Source organism: Pagrus pagrus (genome assembly GCF_965226575.1).
Source record: "Pagrus pagrus genome assembly, chromosome: 15".
NCBI classification, from domain to species: domain Eukaryota; kingdom Metazoa; phylum Chordata; class Actinopteri; order Spariformes; family Sparidae; genus Pagrus; species Pagrus pagrus.
The window spans coordinates 20,743,918-20,763,062 of record NC_140199.1 but is presented as its reverse complement, the minus strand read 5'-3'; the positions used below and the strand labels follow the sequence as shown (position 1 = coordinate 20,763,062).

General features: G+C 38.3%; 1 protein-coding gene across 8 annotated transcripts in view; it reads right to left on the bottom strand.

The window, feature by feature from the left end:
• wdr27 (WD repeat domain 27) overlaps window positions 1–18,210 on the bottom strand; it is a 43,731-nt gene extending 25,521 nt beyond the window's left edge. For 2 of the 8 annotated variants that reach the window (XM_084375770.1, XM_084375775.1), the window contains exons 1-19: window positions 17,817–18,209; window positions 17,203–17,344; window positions 16,816–16,940; window positions 16,544–16,657; window positions 16,384–16,435; window positions 15,935–16,005; window positions 15,739–15,853; window positions 15,497–15,596; window positions 13,314–13,405; window positions 12,380–12,444; window positions 11,699–11,811; window positions 10,651–10,724; window positions 8,210–8,230; window positions 5,517–5,586; window positions 4,802–4,870; window positions 4,613–4,716; window positions 4,024–4,113; window positions 3,050–3,171; window positions 546–679 (exon numbers count right to left, since the gene is read on the bottom strand). In XM_084375770.1, the coding sequence (XP_084231896.1) occupies window positions 546–679; window positions 3,050–3,171; window positions 4,024–4,113; window positions 4,613–4,716; window positions 4,802–4,870; window positions 5,517–5,586; window positions 8,210–8,230; window positions 10,651–10,724; window positions 11,699–11,811; window positions 12,380–12,444; window positions 13,314–13,405; window positions 15,497–15,596; window positions 15,739–15,853; window positions 15,935–16,005; window positions 16,384–16,435; window positions 16,544–16,657; window positions 16,816–16,940; window positions 17,203–17,344; window positions 17,817–17,951 (1,808 nt within the window). In that variant the 5' untranslated portion in view covers window positions 17,952–18,209. Of the gene's footprint in view, window positions 1–545; window positions 680–3,049; window positions 3,172–4,023; window positions 4,114–4,612; window positions 4,717–4,801; window positions 4,871–5,516; window positions 5,587–8,209; window positions 8,231–10,650; window positions 10,725–11,698; window positions 11,812–12,379; window positions 12,445–13,313; window positions 13,406–15,496; window positions 15,597–15,738; window positions 15,854–15,934; window positions 16,006–16,383; window positions 16,436–16,543; window positions 16,658–16,815; window positions 16,941–17,202; window positions 17,345–17,816 lie in introns of all 8 variants that reach the window. The other 6 variants (XM_084375777.1, XM_084375772.1, XM_084375773.1 and 3 more) reach the window with 6 other exon arrangements.
• Between the last annotated feature and the right edge of the window lie 935 nt (window positions 18,211–19,145).

The window sequence follows — 19,145 nt, the reverse complement described above, 5'->3', positions numbered from 1 at the left end:
CTGAATGCAACTTAATGGTGGGCCATGAGGCAAAAACCTATACAAAATGGTACAAGAATCCCATGTTCGGGTAATTGACTGATTTCCTGCGCAAAGTGCCTACCAAAAATAAAACAGCATAAACAGTGATTTATATTATTATTACATATTAGTATATTAGTATATTTATTTCCTAAATACATTTTTCTTCTCCCAAATCATCTGGTGGATCAAATCAAACCTCATGGCAGGCCAACTTTGGGCAGCAGATATAGAAGAATGCTACAATTATGACGTTAACGCTATACTGTCGGTTAATGTATGGTTTGAGGCCTTACCAGAGAATGCTATTGTTGATTCCCCATTACTACAATGTCTTATACAGTCAGGAAACATTTGAATTTGAACATTTTGAAAAACTGATGATCAGCTTATCATCAAAAAGGAAAGAAATATCTTTGCCCAAACTCTTGTGGTATCGATATTTTCTTTACATTGTATGGTGTACTAAATAGCTAGTTTACAGTATGCGTCACTATTAAGTATAAATAATCACTTATAATTACCTTTTGACGTCGTCACGTGTGACGTCCACATTATACAGATACAAACAGAAAGAGGGTCCAGATCCCAGAAGCAGAAATTTGTCGAGGTAATAAAACTGAGCACTTCTAATGGGTTTAGAGAATACACTGTTGCCCTGGAGGAAGGGAAACAGACACAAGTTAAACATATCTCTTAAAAACAAAAAACACTTCTAAAATAAAAATATAACACTAATTTAATCTAATAAAATTAACTAATAAGGTTACAGTGAATGTCGATGTATTTGATGCCAACACAGAAAACTCATAAATCCTGAATAGTTTTGCTAACTATATACTCCATATTGCCTGAAGGTGATCTGAAGCAAAGTAAAGTCACGGCTGACTTCTGAAAGCAATAAAAAGTTATAATAGTAGGTCCTGAACACCTCTATTACTTTAAAATTGCTTGAAATGACACATGCAACACTCTCAAATATAGAGTGATAATCTGCACATACGATACTGTCTGTGTTATCCCACAAACATGTCAACATTAATGGTATATCATAAAATCTTGAATGTTTGCTCTCCACAACACTCGTTTTTCTTTTTCTCACTTCATGTTGAAAAAGGGACTCCAAGAAAGTCAGTTCCACAGAAGGAGGGAGTGAACTCAAGAATAGACATCCTTATCAGAAATGTTTTGGTTAAGGCATTAACATCTTTCTCCTTGACCCCAAGACTGCACAGCTGGACTTAAGAATGGTAAAAGAAGCAAACAGATGGGCTGTCCTGATTTACCAACGGACATCTAAAGACTTCCAACGATAATTGTATGAATACTAAAAGGCTGTTTGAGGTTATTTCTTTTTGGATTTTTTAAGTCTAACTGTGCAAATCTATTTGTAATTCTGGCTAACCCTGACAGACCTCCTGTCCCCGAAAAGACTTGCATTTGTTGCCAAGTTGTTTCACAAGAACACCAAGCAGTCAAAGGCTGTAGACCCAGCCAAGCTCCAAACAATCTCACTGAGTAGTGCATGCAGGGATGGTTATCATCAGCTATGGGGAGACCCCAGAGTTTTAACTTGGCATGGGGGAAGCAGACACACTTCTGACTGTCCCATTAAATGTGATACCCGATGAAGTAAGGAGGCTCTGCGCACGATCAGAGTTTTGGATGTTCTGAGTCAAGCAGATGCTTTGAATGACAAAGTCACTATCTTTGAGCCAAGAAAAACACCATTCAATCATCTCAATTAATTTGGCTCTCTCTTTTTTAATTCCATTAGGCCATTCTCATTAGAGGAGGAAAAACTGAATTAAGCAAGTTTTCTATCAATATGTCAAAGGTACACTTTGAACATTACACAGAATTTCCCTGCTGAAGTTATAAAGGTGGCCATGACGCACTTTCTAATGAGTTACAGACAAAACAAACTAGATCATCTTAATCATAGCATCTCTTACCTGCATTACCATATTTAATAATGTGGTGCACATTTTCCATTACTCTCAACACGACACATCTCTTTATACAGAACCCAAGCCTGAGACTTTACACCTGAAAGCATGTTCTAGAAAACCAATAGAGGTGTGTGCCTCATGGGACCTTATGAAAAAAAAGTGTGGTAGTCAATGAGGAGAGACAAATAAGTTTTTGATCCCATTTGAATTGTTCCATGAATTACACATATGATGTTTGTCAATTTAAAGGATCACAGAGTTGAGAAAGTCTCAGTTTGTTGTAAGAAGATAGTAAAATACCATTTAGTTTTGTATAAAACTTCTGACTAAACTACATCGTCTCGCTAAATATACATGACCAACACCGACAAGGCCATCATCTCGGCACAGATATAGTTTTAAAAATGGTGAAAATCACAACATGTCTGGCTATATTGACATCTGCAGTTATGTGAAAGGAGAGTTAGTTAGTTCGTCGAGCTAGCTAATAAACGGGACCAGCTCTACAAGGTTTTGGTTATCAGTTTCGGTGATTCGGTGTTTAAAGGAGATGACTTCATTTCTGCTGTCTCTCGCATTAACTACTGTACACATTTCTGCTGAAATAAAGTCCCATGGTGGTCCACTGACAGGGGCCTGACTTCAACTCTCTTTGAAAACATGAAGCAAAACCTTGTGGATACAGAAGCAACCACTGTTTTACTGTCATTCAAGTGTGGCATCATTTACAACAACTGCAATTAGGGACAAAATCCTTCCAGCAGTCACAGTGGTCTTACCAGACAGGGCTGAAAGTAAAACAAATGTGTCTGTAGTTATTTTGTTTTATTTCCAAACCAATTTGAGATTTTAGATCTTCAGAGTGAGGAGATTTTTGCAGTATGAGGTCACTCTGGCTGCTCCTCATTTCACTGATTTTTTATGGTGAGGACTTATGCTTAGAAAAATGAGTAAGTGAAGGTTAAGACAACGTGGTGATGGTTAAGATTAGGGCGATTGGGACTGAATGAAATCCATAAAACAGAATAAAGTACAAAAGTAAGTATGTGTGTGTTGTATATGAATGGTAAATTTACCATGAAAATGGCAGGCTCTGAGCTGCCAAGGGTCCAGATTCGGAGTGACTTGTCTTCTGACGCAGTCAGCCACCACTGTCTGTTGAGACTCCAGCTCACACTGCTCACTGGCTTGTCATGGCCTGCATATAAAGAGAGGTACGAAACGAACCTGGAAATCAGCTTGTGGCTGCAACATTTACTTTTATGGTGCTGCTCAGAGAGACAGACAGAGTGAAGAGAAGAGGCTCTCGGTGACCCACTGGTCACCTCAACTTCTGTCCTCTTAGCTCTGCTGCCCCCTTATGGAGACTGTGTTCCCGCTGCACGGAAGCCATTGAGTGTGAAACAGATGCTTGACATGCATGGAATCCTCTCTGTACCTGTCAGTGTTGAGTGGCAGTGTGATGGCAGGCAGAACTGACTGCTCTGAGTGATACATAAACTTCAATAGTGTGTCAGTAAGTTCAAACCTAGTTGCATTCAAAGGACAATTTGCCCTTTCATCTTTCTATTTCTGCCATCACCTTGGTTTTACTGTCTGACAAAAACAAAGACAGAACGTACCAATTTCTTGCTTTGGAATATAATCAAACCACCCTTTTCCGGTGAGAGAGAACTCTTAATCTACAGTTTTGACAGTGACAGCTGAGTAAGTGAATATTTGGATTTGCCTGCAGTCTTTCATCTTGAGCCATAATGGATCCATTTCCAAGTATGTTAATCAGAATAGCCCAAATAAGGCAGACCTAAATCCAAGCTGTGGCTGACCTTTTCTTAATATACTCCTTGTCTCATAAAAACATCACAAGATCTTGACCTAGAATAGCCCAAAAATGTGAGCAGAATTTGTGAGGAGTCAATTAATAATTTTAAAAAATTCATCCAAAGCACCGACATTCAACTGCACTGCCGACAAAAACACGTATTTCACAAAGGGCGAATACCAAAATAACCAGCAAGCTTTTAATGTATGCATATTCAAGGTCGTGCACCTGTGTAGACGGTTGGATTTCCAGTGAGGGAGGACTTGTACAATAACACCGAGCTGTCGCCAAGACCACACAGGATTTGTTTCCCGTCACCTGGGAGAGACAAAGAACCACAGAATCCTTTTATTAGGATTTTTCAGTCAACAGCTGATTTATTATTAAAAAGCCTTCATTTTTCCTTTGTAGTATCATGGAGGAATATGCTGAGGTCCTGACACCTGGCCATGGGATGATTTTGGGTGAACAACTGAGAGCTCAGAATAATTTTGATGTGATTACACAGACGTAACCAGGATCTACTTAGTTTTAGGGATAGGAAAGACTACTGTAGTACCTGAACTGCGCAGTTGCAATGACATTTATTGTAAATCCAGTCAAAGTGTCCATCAGGAAATCTCTATTAATGAAAAATGTACGGTCTCCATTTCTCCCTGTAAACCTTAGAAACTCCTGTCCTAATCGACAAAAATTTCTTCGTATCACTACTTTGCTTGAGTTTCTGTGCTCACTATTGATTTGTTGTCTATGAGAAGAAGGTAATACATAATGATTTCATTATGTTTTGTGTGTTGCAGCAGCAAATCAGTCTCACCTGAGTACTGAAAGCAGTAGACTGGTTTGTTGCCAGTGCTCAGATGACTGTGTGGAATAGTTGGTGCTGCACTGTCTGCTGGATAATCGCTAAGGAGAAAACCCCTAAATGACAAAAAGAGAAGAAGATTAGTATTTAAATCAACATAACTTTTGAAAACATTGTATTTAAAATTATGGAACTGCTTACGTATTTTTAGTAGCCTTTTTAGTGGAAGGATTCTTCTGAATATTTGTTTTAGGTGAAAACATAATTCTTCTGAAAAATCAAAAACAAACAAACAAAAAAATGAATGTAATATCATGAGCGAAGTCTGGAGAGTTTGCTTGACACGTCAAGGTGTCTTTCTTAAAGGGTAACTCGAGCACTTTCACACATTAAAGTGTGTTGACAAGTCTTAGGGAGTATAAGTGCATACTGTATGTGAAAAACGTAGTATAAAACCTTTTGTGGCTGCAGAGGAAGCTGCATGTAAGCTGATATTTTGCTTCCAGTGATGTCACTGATGGGAGTACACTTACCAGCTAAGTCTTGGGGTGGCAGAAAATATTCAAGTTCACTTTTCTACCCCCATTAACCTGACCTAACCTAACCTTAGTGTGAAGTGTCCTGTACAAGGCAAGTGCTATGATGATGGGAATTTAGTGGATACATTTCATCTGGAGTGTTTAAGAGTAATATGTGTAATACATTTTAATAAGAGGAGTCCTGGGAAACACTGAAATCATAACATTAGTGGAATGCATAGTGAAGAATGAAAATAAAGCAATCCAAGAAAAAAGTTCCATTTCTCCTCTCACTTGAATTTCCTTGAGAGTTTTTCTTAATCCTTATTCAATTTTGGACAATACAATTAACTGTAATTTGATTTTCTATTAGGCAAAATGTTATTCTGAGAACATACCTTGGGGCACTGGTATATCCAGACGATCTCACTTTTGAATGGAAAACCAGAGGCTGCTCCTTTATTCCCCCTAAGATTAGGTGGTCCATTAGACACAGACTGACAAACACAAGCACTTAATGACATTATGTATGTCCAAACCATACAAAGAAGATACTAAAAAGAAAGAGTTCCATTTACAAATGAGTGGTCCAAAGGAATAAAAGACTTCTGTTCATTATTTTCCATAATTGCGATGGAACTACTCATTATACTGTTGTAGGTTTCATGGGTATACTAGGAAAGGAAGATACAATACGATTAGGAGACCACTCCGTGCTGTGAGCATTAAACGCATCAGCCACAAACCATGGGATGGTTCATTCTACTCCCTGTTCACTGTCAGTGGCCTTACTATATTACAATGAGCTCACTTTTTCCACAACCATTAAAATGTGTGAGGCTCTCCAAGAACTGTTCTTCTGTCAAATAGCAGGCAAAGTAAGAAAAAGTCGCATAATATCTGGGCGGTAACTTTGGACATAAGTTGTATCAGAGAAAAATATACATAAATATTTTTTTGGTTTACAGCCTTGACTCGAATTCAACCTTAGTTTATCATCTAAGTAGAGATTAACCTATGAAAATGTTATCTTGTTACATTAATTCATCGATTAATTTAGTTGACTAGCATTACTACAAACTACAAGTCAACTGTTTCAGCTCTTAGACACAGCTCTTTAATTTCTTTCCATGCAGTAATACATGTATATATTCCACAGCTATGTTTTTCCTTGACGGTAATTCACTTTGAAAGGTACCACAGTTTATTGACGGGCTGTTGTTTAACATGGTAAATGAAAACACAGATAGATTTGTGCTGTTGTCCAGTCAAGTCACATTGGTGTGTTTACAGCAGTATCTTATTTTCTATATGACAATATGAGAGATGGCATTTGAATTATTTTTTAAACATTTTCAAAAAGGAAACCTGATAACAAAATTCCTGATGACAGTCAATAACTGCAGGCAAACCTATGGGTAATAACTTCACCAAAAAAAAACCTGTAAAAGAAATGTAGAAGAGGTATTCAAATCACACTGCAATTCAACACATGACTAATGTTAACAGTGCTAGAATGATGAGTAACTACTACTTTACTTTAGCCTTGTTTGACCCTGAGACCTTTTAGCCTTGTGTTTAGCAGATTTTCAGGACATAACCCCACAAACTCGGGCTAACCCTGCTCTGGAGACGGGCCAGTGAGCCCTAGGCTAAAGTTGGGTTTAGCCCACTTTGGAATGTGCCAAGACTGTGCCAGTGTGTCTTTCTTAGCCAGGGGCTAAATGCAGTGTGAAAAGTACTTTAGATTAAATGAATTTATCATTAAACTTGCGCAACAGCTACACAGTCTCCCCTGACTGTGATTTATGCAATATTTGCATGCTAGTTAATATCAGTTGTTCTGCTTAGGCTCTTGTATGGCTCAGGCACAGTCCCAACACAATGACAAATTGTATGCAAGTGAAACCAACCAGTCAAAGTCAAAGAGAAGCACATCTGGATCTCTTTTTGATCCTCTCTTATCGGGGAGTGCTTTTCATCTTTGATCAGCAGTGCCAATGTTCACTCCAGGTTTGGCTTGATGGATATTTTCCTGTTAAATACACAAAACCTATGAACAATTACCCCTTTCCTTGGATTTTGAATTGAAATTTGAGTTCCCTCTTGGTACATGTTGTTACTTTATCCGTTCAGCCTCAAAGAATATTGCTGCTGATATTTTTCATGCTGTCTTGCTTCTATCAAAACAATAGTCTTACTTTCTCAGTTGAGCTCTGCAACAGCTTTTTTAACCTGGCATCTAACTTAGGTCAAGTTGGTATTGTATGGTATCAATCAGCAAAGATGTTATAATAAATGTGCAATTGCATGTCTTGTGACACTGGTCGCTCACATGTAGTACCGTCCTTTATTTCTCCACTGTGTTGTGTGGGAGGTGATGTATAAGGAACTTTTGATCCAGCACAGATTATATGCAGAAACAAGGCATTTCAGGCCAGAGATCTAATTACCTGGCGACACAATCACTTGGCATTGCTCAGCAGCCCTATTGACCCCCTGCTGATATATAATAGTCATATAGTTTTATGAGGCAGTAAAAATCTCATAATTTACGCTGACTTGAGACTTAGACGCTATTTGAAGCAAAGTGAGAGTTTCAGACAAATTTCCAAGTACAGTCATATCCGCGTAAAATCACAGCGGTGCTCCATTTACGGCTCTTGCCTCATTATGTCAGACTTAGCCTAATCTCTCTTAACAATCGCAGTAATATGGCTTCATAATTCTTCAGTCTGTTGAAATGTAGGATGTTGAGCTTCAGACACTACAAAAAAAAGCAACAAATGATAACTGTACACTTTTTAGTTTCAGTGATTTAAAGAAGTGACAATGATTCTACAGTTTGGTTTGCCTGCATTGGAAGGCACAAGGCTCAGGCCAGCCCATAATACACTTATTCTTGTGCTTAGTCAGAGAACAGGAGACACACACTCAGACCTCCCTCGAGTTAGCTGTTGAAATTGATCCAAGAAAAATACAAAATAATTCAAGCTTCTAAAAGTGTACACACCGTAGCAGCTATATATGTCTCAAAGGTATTATTTTGACTGTAACCAGACTCTCTGGTATGAGTTATTGCCTTACTGACCTGTGAAAAGTGGGGCACACACTAGGTGAAAAGAGCGAAAGCAGAAGTAAAAAGGTATCAGAGGCACAGTAACCAAAGACTGACAGGAATTATGAATATGGAGCCAAACTAAGGGTCTGACAGCAATTGAAATCATGTTACATCTGAAGATTGTGTGGAACATATGTGTAGCGCACTGGAGGGAAATGTACAAAGAGGGCAAAGAATGTGATACTACATGTAGCTATGCGGATAAAACACTAACCACAATATCAAATTTTAATAGAGAGCTAGATGTGAACAGGAGGCACTCTGTACTGTAGTTGCTGTACATCAGTGACGAATGGAACAATAGTGAAAGGCACGAAACAATTTTCTCTTTCATTCAAAGTGGACCAGTCAAGGCCGCACAGTTCTCTGTTTTTCCCATCTCACTCTATCCAAAACTAGCAAAGGAGCTCCAAAGAATAAGGCTGACATTGATGCTTAATGCTCTGTGTCATGTCAAAGTAGGCAGATGTCTTGCAGTAGTCATTCAGATTATATTTTAGATGAGCACTGAGTTTTATTTACATAAATCTAAGCCTGTGTCTCCATTTGAAGTCATTTCATTTTTTTTACTCATTTGTGACATGTAAGGACAAATTAGAGAACCATTTTTCTACTGAGTTACATGTTCCTGACTAAGAAAAAAAATTAATTGTTATAGTATAAATTTCATCAGTATTTTATTTTAATGTGATAGCCAGAGGTCGGTAGAGTGGCCAAAAACTTTACCCAAGTAAAAGTATGGTTACTTTTCAAAAACAATTACTGTACTTCAGTAGAAGTAAACGTAGTCATCAAAATAACCACTTTAGTACAAAAATACTTACTGAAAAAGTTACTTGAATAGTGAATAATTAACGGAATAAAATTCTTCTTGCTTTATCTGTAAATATTAGCAGTTAGCACTATTGGAAAACCATGCTCCTGCTACAGCTTCAGCCATTGTGCTGCTTTGAACACAGTTATGTGGAGGTGTAGCTGTGGCGGGAAAACAGAGCACCAGCAGACCTGGGACCAGCTGACCAACTGCCTCTTAACTGAATGTGCCCTAATGCATAGAATAATAAGTGAAGCCAGTTAAGATAAGAATGAAATATCTTTTTATTAGAGAAAGGTCCTCAGTGTTGTGCTTTGCTCTTCTTTTAGTGAAGTCTGATATAACAGATGCTATTGCAGGATCTATGCTAACCTCCGACACTAAGCCTGGCAAGACAGATTTCCGATGTCACATTATTACGTAATCTTGTGAATCTAGCGGCTTTCCAGGTAATATTTGATCACTTTCTATATAAAATATTTCAAAAAGAGTTTTTAACATGCAATTCAACACTAAGTGCAGCATTAGTAGTCCCCTGATACCGTACCTATAAAACAACTTAATCCAGGCAGCTACACTTTAGACCGGTGACATCATGCTCAAAGTAATGGCAGCTGATTATCATCATCTCAATAAGCCAAGTCCTGTTTCACCTCATGATTATGTTACATGGCAGTTTGACACGACAGCAGATATCTAATCTGCACTCACAGTTCTTTTAAAAAGGCTCTCTCAGACTTGTGCCAGGCTGACAATTTTCCTTTCCAGCAGCAGTCTCAGAGGTTTATGGTGTAATTTGTATACAATCCTGCAGATATCCTTAAGAATACAGAGACGCATGGGGGGCAGCATGGCGGGTTTCACTAGTCTGTAAATCTTTGTGGTTTTTCGGTCTGACATTGCAGTCACGCAGCACCTCTACACTCCCCTGAAGATCTCCTACATAGTCTGGCACTGGCAGCTCCCTTCACTCGAGCTGTGGGGAGTCTGGTGAATACTGGCTTTCTCAGCGCTAACTCTCTGTAAGAGCAACATGTAAACCACAGTATACTGTAATGTAGGTCTCCTGCAGAATAGTTTCAAGCTGCCAGATCCTAATGATACACCCAAGAACCACAAATAGGCTCACTTTACCTCGGAATCCACCACTGCAAGAAGCATCCACACAACAAAATGTTAGTGTTTAAATTAGTGAGAATTTATCAGTCTAACTGTGTTTTACTTTTAATGTTGCATAATTTGAAGTACCTGCCTATGTGGCAAATGAAAACTGAAGGAAATCTTATGATGAATGCCACATCAACACCCTTTGCAAGGCAACCAATGGAATCTTTTCAATCCTCTATATTTACAGATAATAAGGAGGTTCTCAGTAGCTCTTCTAATAGCCAAACAGGCTCTCTACAAACCTACAATAAGTAAAATTTAAGAGAATCGTCTGGGTCCAAGCAAAACAGCCAACAGGCCAGACATGGAGTGAACTATAAATTGGGTCAGACTTAAAACCAAGAGTCATCAAACAGCAGTAGCTCCTTTTTTAGTGCATGAGCATAAGTGAGAGCTGAGTGAGTGTGACGACAACGACAGGCATGCTGACCTTTCTTTTTTGGAAGATCGGGCTCCTTCTTCTCGAATGCAGCATTCAGAGGAGATTCAGGCAGCAGAGGAGAACTGAAAACAAGGGAGGGTGGAAACGGGGAGAGAAGAGTTACTGGAAATGAAGGAGCACAGCATTTTCCATTAGGATTATTAGTCCTTCTAATTCTCAGTACCATAATATTGCTGACTCATGAAAATCCAGATGGCAAGAATGGTTATAATAGGCCAAGTTAATATGGAAATGTCAGAGTCAGAGGGAGTTACAGGCAGGAGGCCATCTGAATAACAGACCCCACTCATATGTCCTACTGTTAGTGAGGTCAGGTGACCAGTGTCTGAGAGAAAGCAACATGTCTACAGCTGCAGTATATTTTGCAGGTTTTAACAAGCTGACATGATTACCCGCTTTGGCTGAAAAGCTTCAAATTTTGTTAAAGTCGAAAAACACGTAACATTTGATATTATTCAATTCATCGCTGTTTATTGGTGCTGCTGGATTTTGCTAAATAATCATTTATGGAGGTACAGCTAATACCTGAATGAATTTCATTCCTTCCCCAGAGGACAATTCTCAATCTTTGGCATTATAAAAGCAAAGTTATTGTGAGAGTAATAAGTATGATTTTCTGGATTAGGAGTACATCCAGTACGGAGAGCTTTATTAAAACTCATGCGGATTTAAGAGCTTAGACATATAAAAACATTTCAGTTTAGTCATTCACTGAGCACAGCAGATCCAGACTGCAACACAATGATTGTGTAAACTACAGAAAAGCAGTTGTTTTCTCTTATTTGTGTCTCTCAGAGTTTTTCACGACATAGAAGACACAGAATAACCGAAAAGCATATTATCTATTGTACAAGCAGCTGAGATATACAGGATACTACTGCATTTAGCAGGAAGTCCTTAACTTGGCCTTCAGTCCCTGCGTATTCAAGATTATGTTTAAGATTCTATTGAAGGCAGCAAGTAAAAAGGACGGTATGTCCTCTAGGGGTCAACATACTGCAGCATCACTATGGATTTTCCTTTCACTCCAGGTTACCTCGGGTACACTGAAAAGCCTTCACCACAAGTCTGGTTCCTCCACAGCTCAGACACACGTAACTCCATCAGGACGACGCATGGAGTAAACAAAGAGCTCACTAAAAACACCATCTGTGTGACAAGGAATTCAAGAATTAGTTAATATCAAAATAATTCAATGGCCATAATTGCCTTTAAAAGGAGAAATAGATCATGTACAGCATCTTTATGGCTAATGTTCAGGAAAATACAGAATACAAGGGAGAGTGTTCGAATATCCCTTTTGTTCAGCGAGCAAACAGTCAAATCTTGTAAAAATATATATTTCACATAATCCTGGAGTGTACTATGAAAACATAGTTTGCAGTATAATAAAATGAATACAGGAACACCTTAAGATAGTCGCAACGAGTATAGGAAACACTCCACAAGATCCACTTACTTAACAGGGATTGATTTCAAGGGTTCATATTATAGAGGGATGGAAATTTTCATTAATTCAGTAGTTAAACTTTTATTATCGTATAAAGACAAGATTGACTAGTAATGACAATAGCATGCAGGAATGCACAGTCTTCAGCAAGTAGTCTGAACCAAAAGATCATTTGTAAATGAGAAAACTCTGATTGAGGATTGATTACAAGCAATGTAGTCAAAAACTACATTGTGGTTTTGTCAAGATGTTATTGGAATTACCCACAGAGTTATCCCACCCTGAAGACATTGACCACGTCCCAGCCAGTGTGATGCTCAGGCTGTGGTAATCTAGAAGAATGAACATCAGTCATGGATTTTGGATACATTCAATTTCCAGTTCGTACGTATCAGCTGCTTTACATTATGCAAAGAAATCAACATTGAAAATGTGAGCATACATGCTATTGATATACGTATCATTAGAAAATATAATATTCTAATGATACGATACGATCATTAGAATATTAATGATAATATCTTATCTTTGTAGAGTTTATAATATGAAGTTTTTGTTGACACTGTGTGCAAAGTTTTACTTCGACACAAAGGTAATTTTTAAGTTGTCCAGTTGCATACATAAAGGTGATATTGTACTGTCTGGAGTTATTATAATTTTTGACCAAAATGACCATAAGAATTAGTGCTACATGAAGGTAGCCTAATCAACTTAGAACCAAAAATGTCCCTAACAAAAATGGGAAGCAGGTTTATCCTTTCCTGTACAACTATCGGATAATGCCATTCAGGACATTCAATGTCATTTAGCCCAAGATCGCTTTTTAAAATGTAATAAGCTAACTTATGGTCCACTCAGAGAGAGCACAACGGCAGGGCTACCTATTTGGGTAACTAACTACTGTTGACACAAGCAGGATGCTGTAATGCAGTGTTGGCAGGACTGAATGATTAGGACTTATTCATCTTACTTATGATACTCTGAGAACCGGGCTCACATAAGTAACCAATAGATTTTGCTGAGATTAACAGCACTGCTTTTACTTTCAAAAAACTACAGCAAAGCAGAAAGGATATGGAAAAGAAGTAGTACCAAATTCCCTTTGGAATTTGAAAATCAATCACAGTGTTCCTTAAAAAGAAAGATAATCTTAAAATGGTAAATGCAAAAACATACGACAGTCACACCACCAGCAGCCTACCTTTGAAATATAGTACTCTTAGGAGTTCTGAGGTAGCCAGATCCACCACATACAGGCCATCAGAGCTTCCAATACATAGCCAGCTGTTGTTCCTGCAGGGGCCCACAAAGAGACATATGGAAAAACTGTGTTACAGGATTTCCCTTAAAAGCATTTTCTCAGATCATTTGAGGAAAGATGGTGTAACCTCACACTAAAGAAAAACACACTGATGTGATGAAGTGGCAAGCCATGCACACCATAGGACTATAGGTTTTTATTCAGGTTTCCTTTTGACTTCATGTAGTCTAAACTATGCACACCCAGTGAGATGGAAACTACTGCCACACAGAGTAGAGAGAAGAAGTTGAGTCTGATGGTTCCTTTTCTATCCACTTCCTGCACTGAGCTACATGCTGAGATTGTTTTTGTTAGAGAAGTTTAACATTTTAGTGCATCATTATTTTCATGCCCGGCATGTTTTTCGTTGACAATGAAAGCTTTTGTGTGCGGAAAATGTATGTGATTATTGCATCGTTCAAATTCTTCTGAAGGTTAGTATAAGAGTTTGCAGTGCTAATGTCCGTATGCCAAAGTGTCTTTTTTGATCATACCAGTGGAGGGCGCCAATGTCTAAATTTTAAATTCTACACAATACTTACTTTTTTTTTTAAAGCTCATCAGATGGAGGCCAGTAAAACAGTGGTTGCACACAGTTGATGAACTAGATTTTACACAAAAGCGTCTGTTTGGGTCAAGACTTGAATGACGTAGCACTGAGATCATGTGCTTTGCTTAGAGCAAAGAGGAATCAATGTCCATTTCATTTCAGTGGTCCACATAATACACAGAGAGTTATGTCTGTGCTCTTTAAGTGCCTGCTTCCTGTCATAACATCAAATGTTTTAACAGCCTGAAACAGTTTATGCTACGAGGTGGCAAAGTTTCCTGTGATGTGTGAAGTTTCCTGTGACTGTGTGGACACGTGCAGCAATTAGCCCGTAAAGATGTGGCGTTTTTTCCAGGCTTCTGTGACAGTCAGACATCTATATGGTGTTAATGGCAGAAATGTGTAGCTATTTGTTGTTCTTTTTCATGACAACTGTGCTTGAACCGCTTCTGTAATATTTTCCTGGATCACATGCAATTTATACCTTGTGGAAATATAAACTAAATGGAATACACAGTGTTGAAAGTATCATGTCCTGCTTCAACAGGAAGATTCCTAGTCACAAATGAAGTAAAGCAGTTCTCCATCATGGTGAAATCATAATGATAAGGTCCACCAATTCACTTTGAGCACTTGAGAGTGAGAACAGTCAAGTCGACCTTGGACTTTCTCATTTCCTGTGACTAATGAATGAAGTTAACAGTTTTAAAAACATAATTAGAACCGACCCTCTATCCATCCATCTTATAACTGCTTATCCAGGTCTGCCAATTCAGAGGACATGCTCCTGGAAGTTAGACAGCATTAAAAAGATGTGAATCACTAATGCAATACAGCTGCACAATTAACTCAAATATAATCACAAAATGGCAGAAGGTAAAACATGTGCAAAACAGGATTATAAGGAATTACTGGAGGGTTGGAGAGATGTTATGTCCTCCAAGTCTTGTTCTCCAGATGTAAAAAAACATGTTTGCTTGGTGCAGACCCTATTATTGGCCTATCACAGATATGTCGGTATCAGCATATATGTTGCCTGATATGTGCTTTCTTCTTTTCTTTTTAGAAATTATAATGTAGAAAACGATGCTTGGGATAAATTTCCAGTAAGTTAACTGTTTCAGTGAACTGGTGTAATTTAGACTATAAAGTTCATTAGTAAACTGTAAAACATCTTGCCACCATTACAAGTGTGTGATAACCACATTTGAAGGCTCTTTGCTGAAAATGTTTGTGTGTCTACAAATATATTGGTATTGGAATCTTTTACTTCCTAGCATTGGTATCGGCCCCCAAAACTCAAGCATCGGTCCGGTTTTAGTTTTTTCAGTGGAAATTAAAATTGTTATGCAAAAATGGTCAAAAAGCCTCAGTCAGGAGTCTACTGTGTTAACAAGACCCAGAAAACCTTCTTCATTAGCAATGCAAAAACTGCAACCCAACAAGTGGGTTCTTGTCTTGATCAAATGATGTCGGACATCAAATTCCTAGTATAAACATTTCACTCTGCTTATGAATGCTTTTATTCACTTACTTGTCATGCACACTTTTGGTGTCAGTGAGTGAGCTACATGAAGCCATTTTGAGGACAGGCTTTGAAGTCTCCGCTTTATCAGCTGAATGTTCTGCGCCTCCTGGAAGAAATAATAAGAAATAAATAAGAAAGGAATAATAATGAATATGAGTCAATTTTATCTTTCAGTCGGGCAGCTGAAAACAGGTATAGACTTAGTTAAATGGCATTTGATCAAAACAGATGTTTTCTGTCAACATCACCTGTTGGATGGCTAACAGTCTGTTGGTGCATTTGATGTCTTTTTTCCATCTTCTGAAGGTCCATTCTGGTCACCAGGTGACACCTGTGGTCGTCAGGGAGAGAAAAGCACCACACCTAAACCAATAGATGCAAGTGTGTTACAACTTCCAGTCTCAGTCATAACTCTGTTTAAAGCTGTGTCCCTCAGTCACTTACCTGTCCATCAGTTGAGCCGGTGATAAGGTGCCTGTTTTCCTCCAGGAAGAGCACACTGAGCAGTGGAGAGGCTAAAGAATTGAAGAATTTGTTTTAGGCAAGTTGTCAGAGAATGTGACGTTTACGATCCTGTTGCAAGGCTCTGACTCCTCTACAGCGGTCACTGTGCAAAACATGACATTTAAAATGTATTACTTATTATTTCTTACTTGTAAATTTAAAGTGCTTGAATTTAAGTCTTACCAGTGCTTAAAGATAAGTATTGACACCTATACTTGAATATGCGTGGCTAATTAATATACTAATAGATTTAGAGTTCTTATAGGTCCAGCTTGTACATATGATTTTACCACTACCGCTGTACAAATTTAACCGGAGGATTCAGGACTTTATGTTCCTGTTATTGTGGGCAGGGAAATTAATTTGATCCAACAAGATTAATATCTCACCTGAAAGCACAAAAGACTGGTAGCAAACAGTCTCCTTTTTTAAGTCCCACACCTGAAAAGAGACAAGGCAAAGATCTTCATAGTTATTATGGTGTGTCTATTTTTTTTTTTATCACTGTCCTTGAACAAAAAGTGTCATTTTTGGTTTCTCAAGCAGAACCTTAAAAGTGCGATCCTCTGATGTGGTGACAAGAATGTTTTTATTCCAGGGACAGAACTCTGCTGATGTTAAAGGCCCGAGGTGGCTTGTCAACGTAGAGATTACATCAGGTCTCTGATGTGGAAAAAAACAATGAAACTTGGATAAGATAAAGTTATGACTTTTGACGCTACTGCTAAAATAAATCATAGAGTACAACACAGTCCAGTATTTGTAATTGAAAGTAAGATTGAGCACAAAGGGAAATTGTGAAAATATGCATCATCTTGTACCTTTGAGCTCAGAACATACACGGTTGCTCCCGAGCATGCAGCCACTCGTTCATCAGATAAACAGAATGCAAGATGAACGACTTCACCCAGTGAAGTCCCGATAACTGTTCCAGCTGCAACTTTACCTGCACACAAACCAATGAGTCTGACCTGTTTGGTAACATTTCACTAGGTGGCAGGCTTGTTAAGATTTTCATTCAGGAAAATGATCATACTTACAGTCCAACATAGGATGTGCAAAGGTGCCCTCTACAGTTTAATGTGAATGAAAACAAAACACTAAACAACACTGATTTAGACTAGCTAGTGTTGGATACAACAGAAGAAAATTCAACCAAGGGATCAAGTGCACTGCTGTACACATGAGACACAGAGCTGTTTCCTTACCCTCCTGTGTCCTCCTCTGGCACAGTTCAATATCCCAGAGGATGATGTAGTCAGCAGAGGCAGAGCAGAGGAGAACAGGTCTGCTACCTTTTCCAAAAGTCATTGCAGTGATCTCACCATGATGGCCAGTGAGCAGCAGGGGCTTTGGAGAAACATTTAGACTCTAGTGAAATACATACATTATAACATTGCTCTTGTATTAGCATACAAAATTAAAAAGCTTCGCTACATACATGAGTTTGATGACAATTAAACACAAAATTGTAATTGATAGATCAAAATGTCTTTCCCCAACTTAAAATATCTAGCTATAGAAATTATATTACTACACTGCAAGATGTTGTTTTGTCTTACCATATTGTGGCCCATTTTATATGACACATAGAAAATAATGACCCCATACAAAACAAACAGGCTATGGGCAAAATGCGTTTTCAGATACTAAATACATTAATACTTACATTATAGAAATGTCAATGTGGTTTGAATATGATTCAATGTGAATTGCACTTGCACACACAGCCTAAGTAGCTAACGCTAGCTAGCTAACTGATGTCCACAAGTAGAAGGGTGTTTTCTGTACACAACTAACAGTCAACAAAACTTAAACAAACCTCCAGCTTTTTGTCGACATTGCTGTAAATCAGCATTTCCTTGCCATGCAGTGGCAGGCCACAATAAGAGTGACAACATGCGAGCTGTCGGTGTGACAGCCGTCCATCACAAGTCAGGCTGAGCTTCTCAATCATCAGCTCTGCTCCTGAAAGACCGAACCGCTTGTGTGTTGCGCTGCAGCCAGCTAATAACACGCTAATTACTTCAAGTTAAACGTGCCTGTGGAGTCTTCCTCGACCACTGACTGTACTTCAGTTACCTTTGTTTGAAAAAACAGTCGAATTAATGTAGGGTATGCTCGCTTAAAGTTAAGAGCAGAGGGACTTTCAAGGACTTTAGCGTCTTCAACGAAGCAGGTGGACAACCGTTCGCGGTTGCTAGGAGACCGACACCACTTCAGTTTCCGTTACAGCAGATTGTCTATGGAAAAACGATGCCTCACACGTAAGTAAAAACAAATAAATAATAACCTTGGTCAGGAATATATGTATCAGGCATCATCAGTGCTTCCGTTCTTTTATACACACTCTGCACCACACTTTCTTTTAAAAGGAGGCGGTATATTTATCTGTTTATGGCGGCCTTAGACTACCTGACCGCAGTGGAAATACTTTCAGAGTGGGACTTCTTCTCAAAGTTCTTGCTTCTGCTACTTCTGCATTTAGCCGCAAGATGGCGATCACGGTTCACCTGCAGCACCTGCAGTGCCATGCGCACCACTGATCATGCACATGTAACTTCTTATTCTATTACTATATACTGTACTAGTGTGCAGCAGTGATTGAATGTAACTAAGTACATTAACTCAAGAACTCTAATTAAGTACAATTTTGAAGTACTTGTACTTTACTGGTGTATTTTCACTTACTGCTACTTTATACTTTCACTCCCACTACATTTTGGAAGCTGGTATTCCCCTTTATACTCCTAATTTGTACTTTTGGGTACTTAAATAGATTTATTGGCAGTAAATTGCTTTCGATACACTTCATACCAGATAATAATAATATTTATTATTATTATTATTATAAAAAAAGAAGAAGAAGAAAAGAAGAAGAAGAAGAAGAAAAAGAAGAAGAAGAAAAAGAGGAAGAAGAAAATATGATTTATTGATTTAATATGGGAAACATATGGCTGAGACTTTGGGAGGTGTATTATTGTTGTTGTTGTTGTTGTTGTTGTTGTTGTTTATTACTAAACTCGCCATTCTAATGCGTGCATGCCTTTTAGCTTTTTTTAAATCAATATTTATTTGGCAATAAGTAATAATACAAGTTGCAGTCATAGTGGTGGTAACGTTTACTCGGTCTGAATAATAAATACTTTTA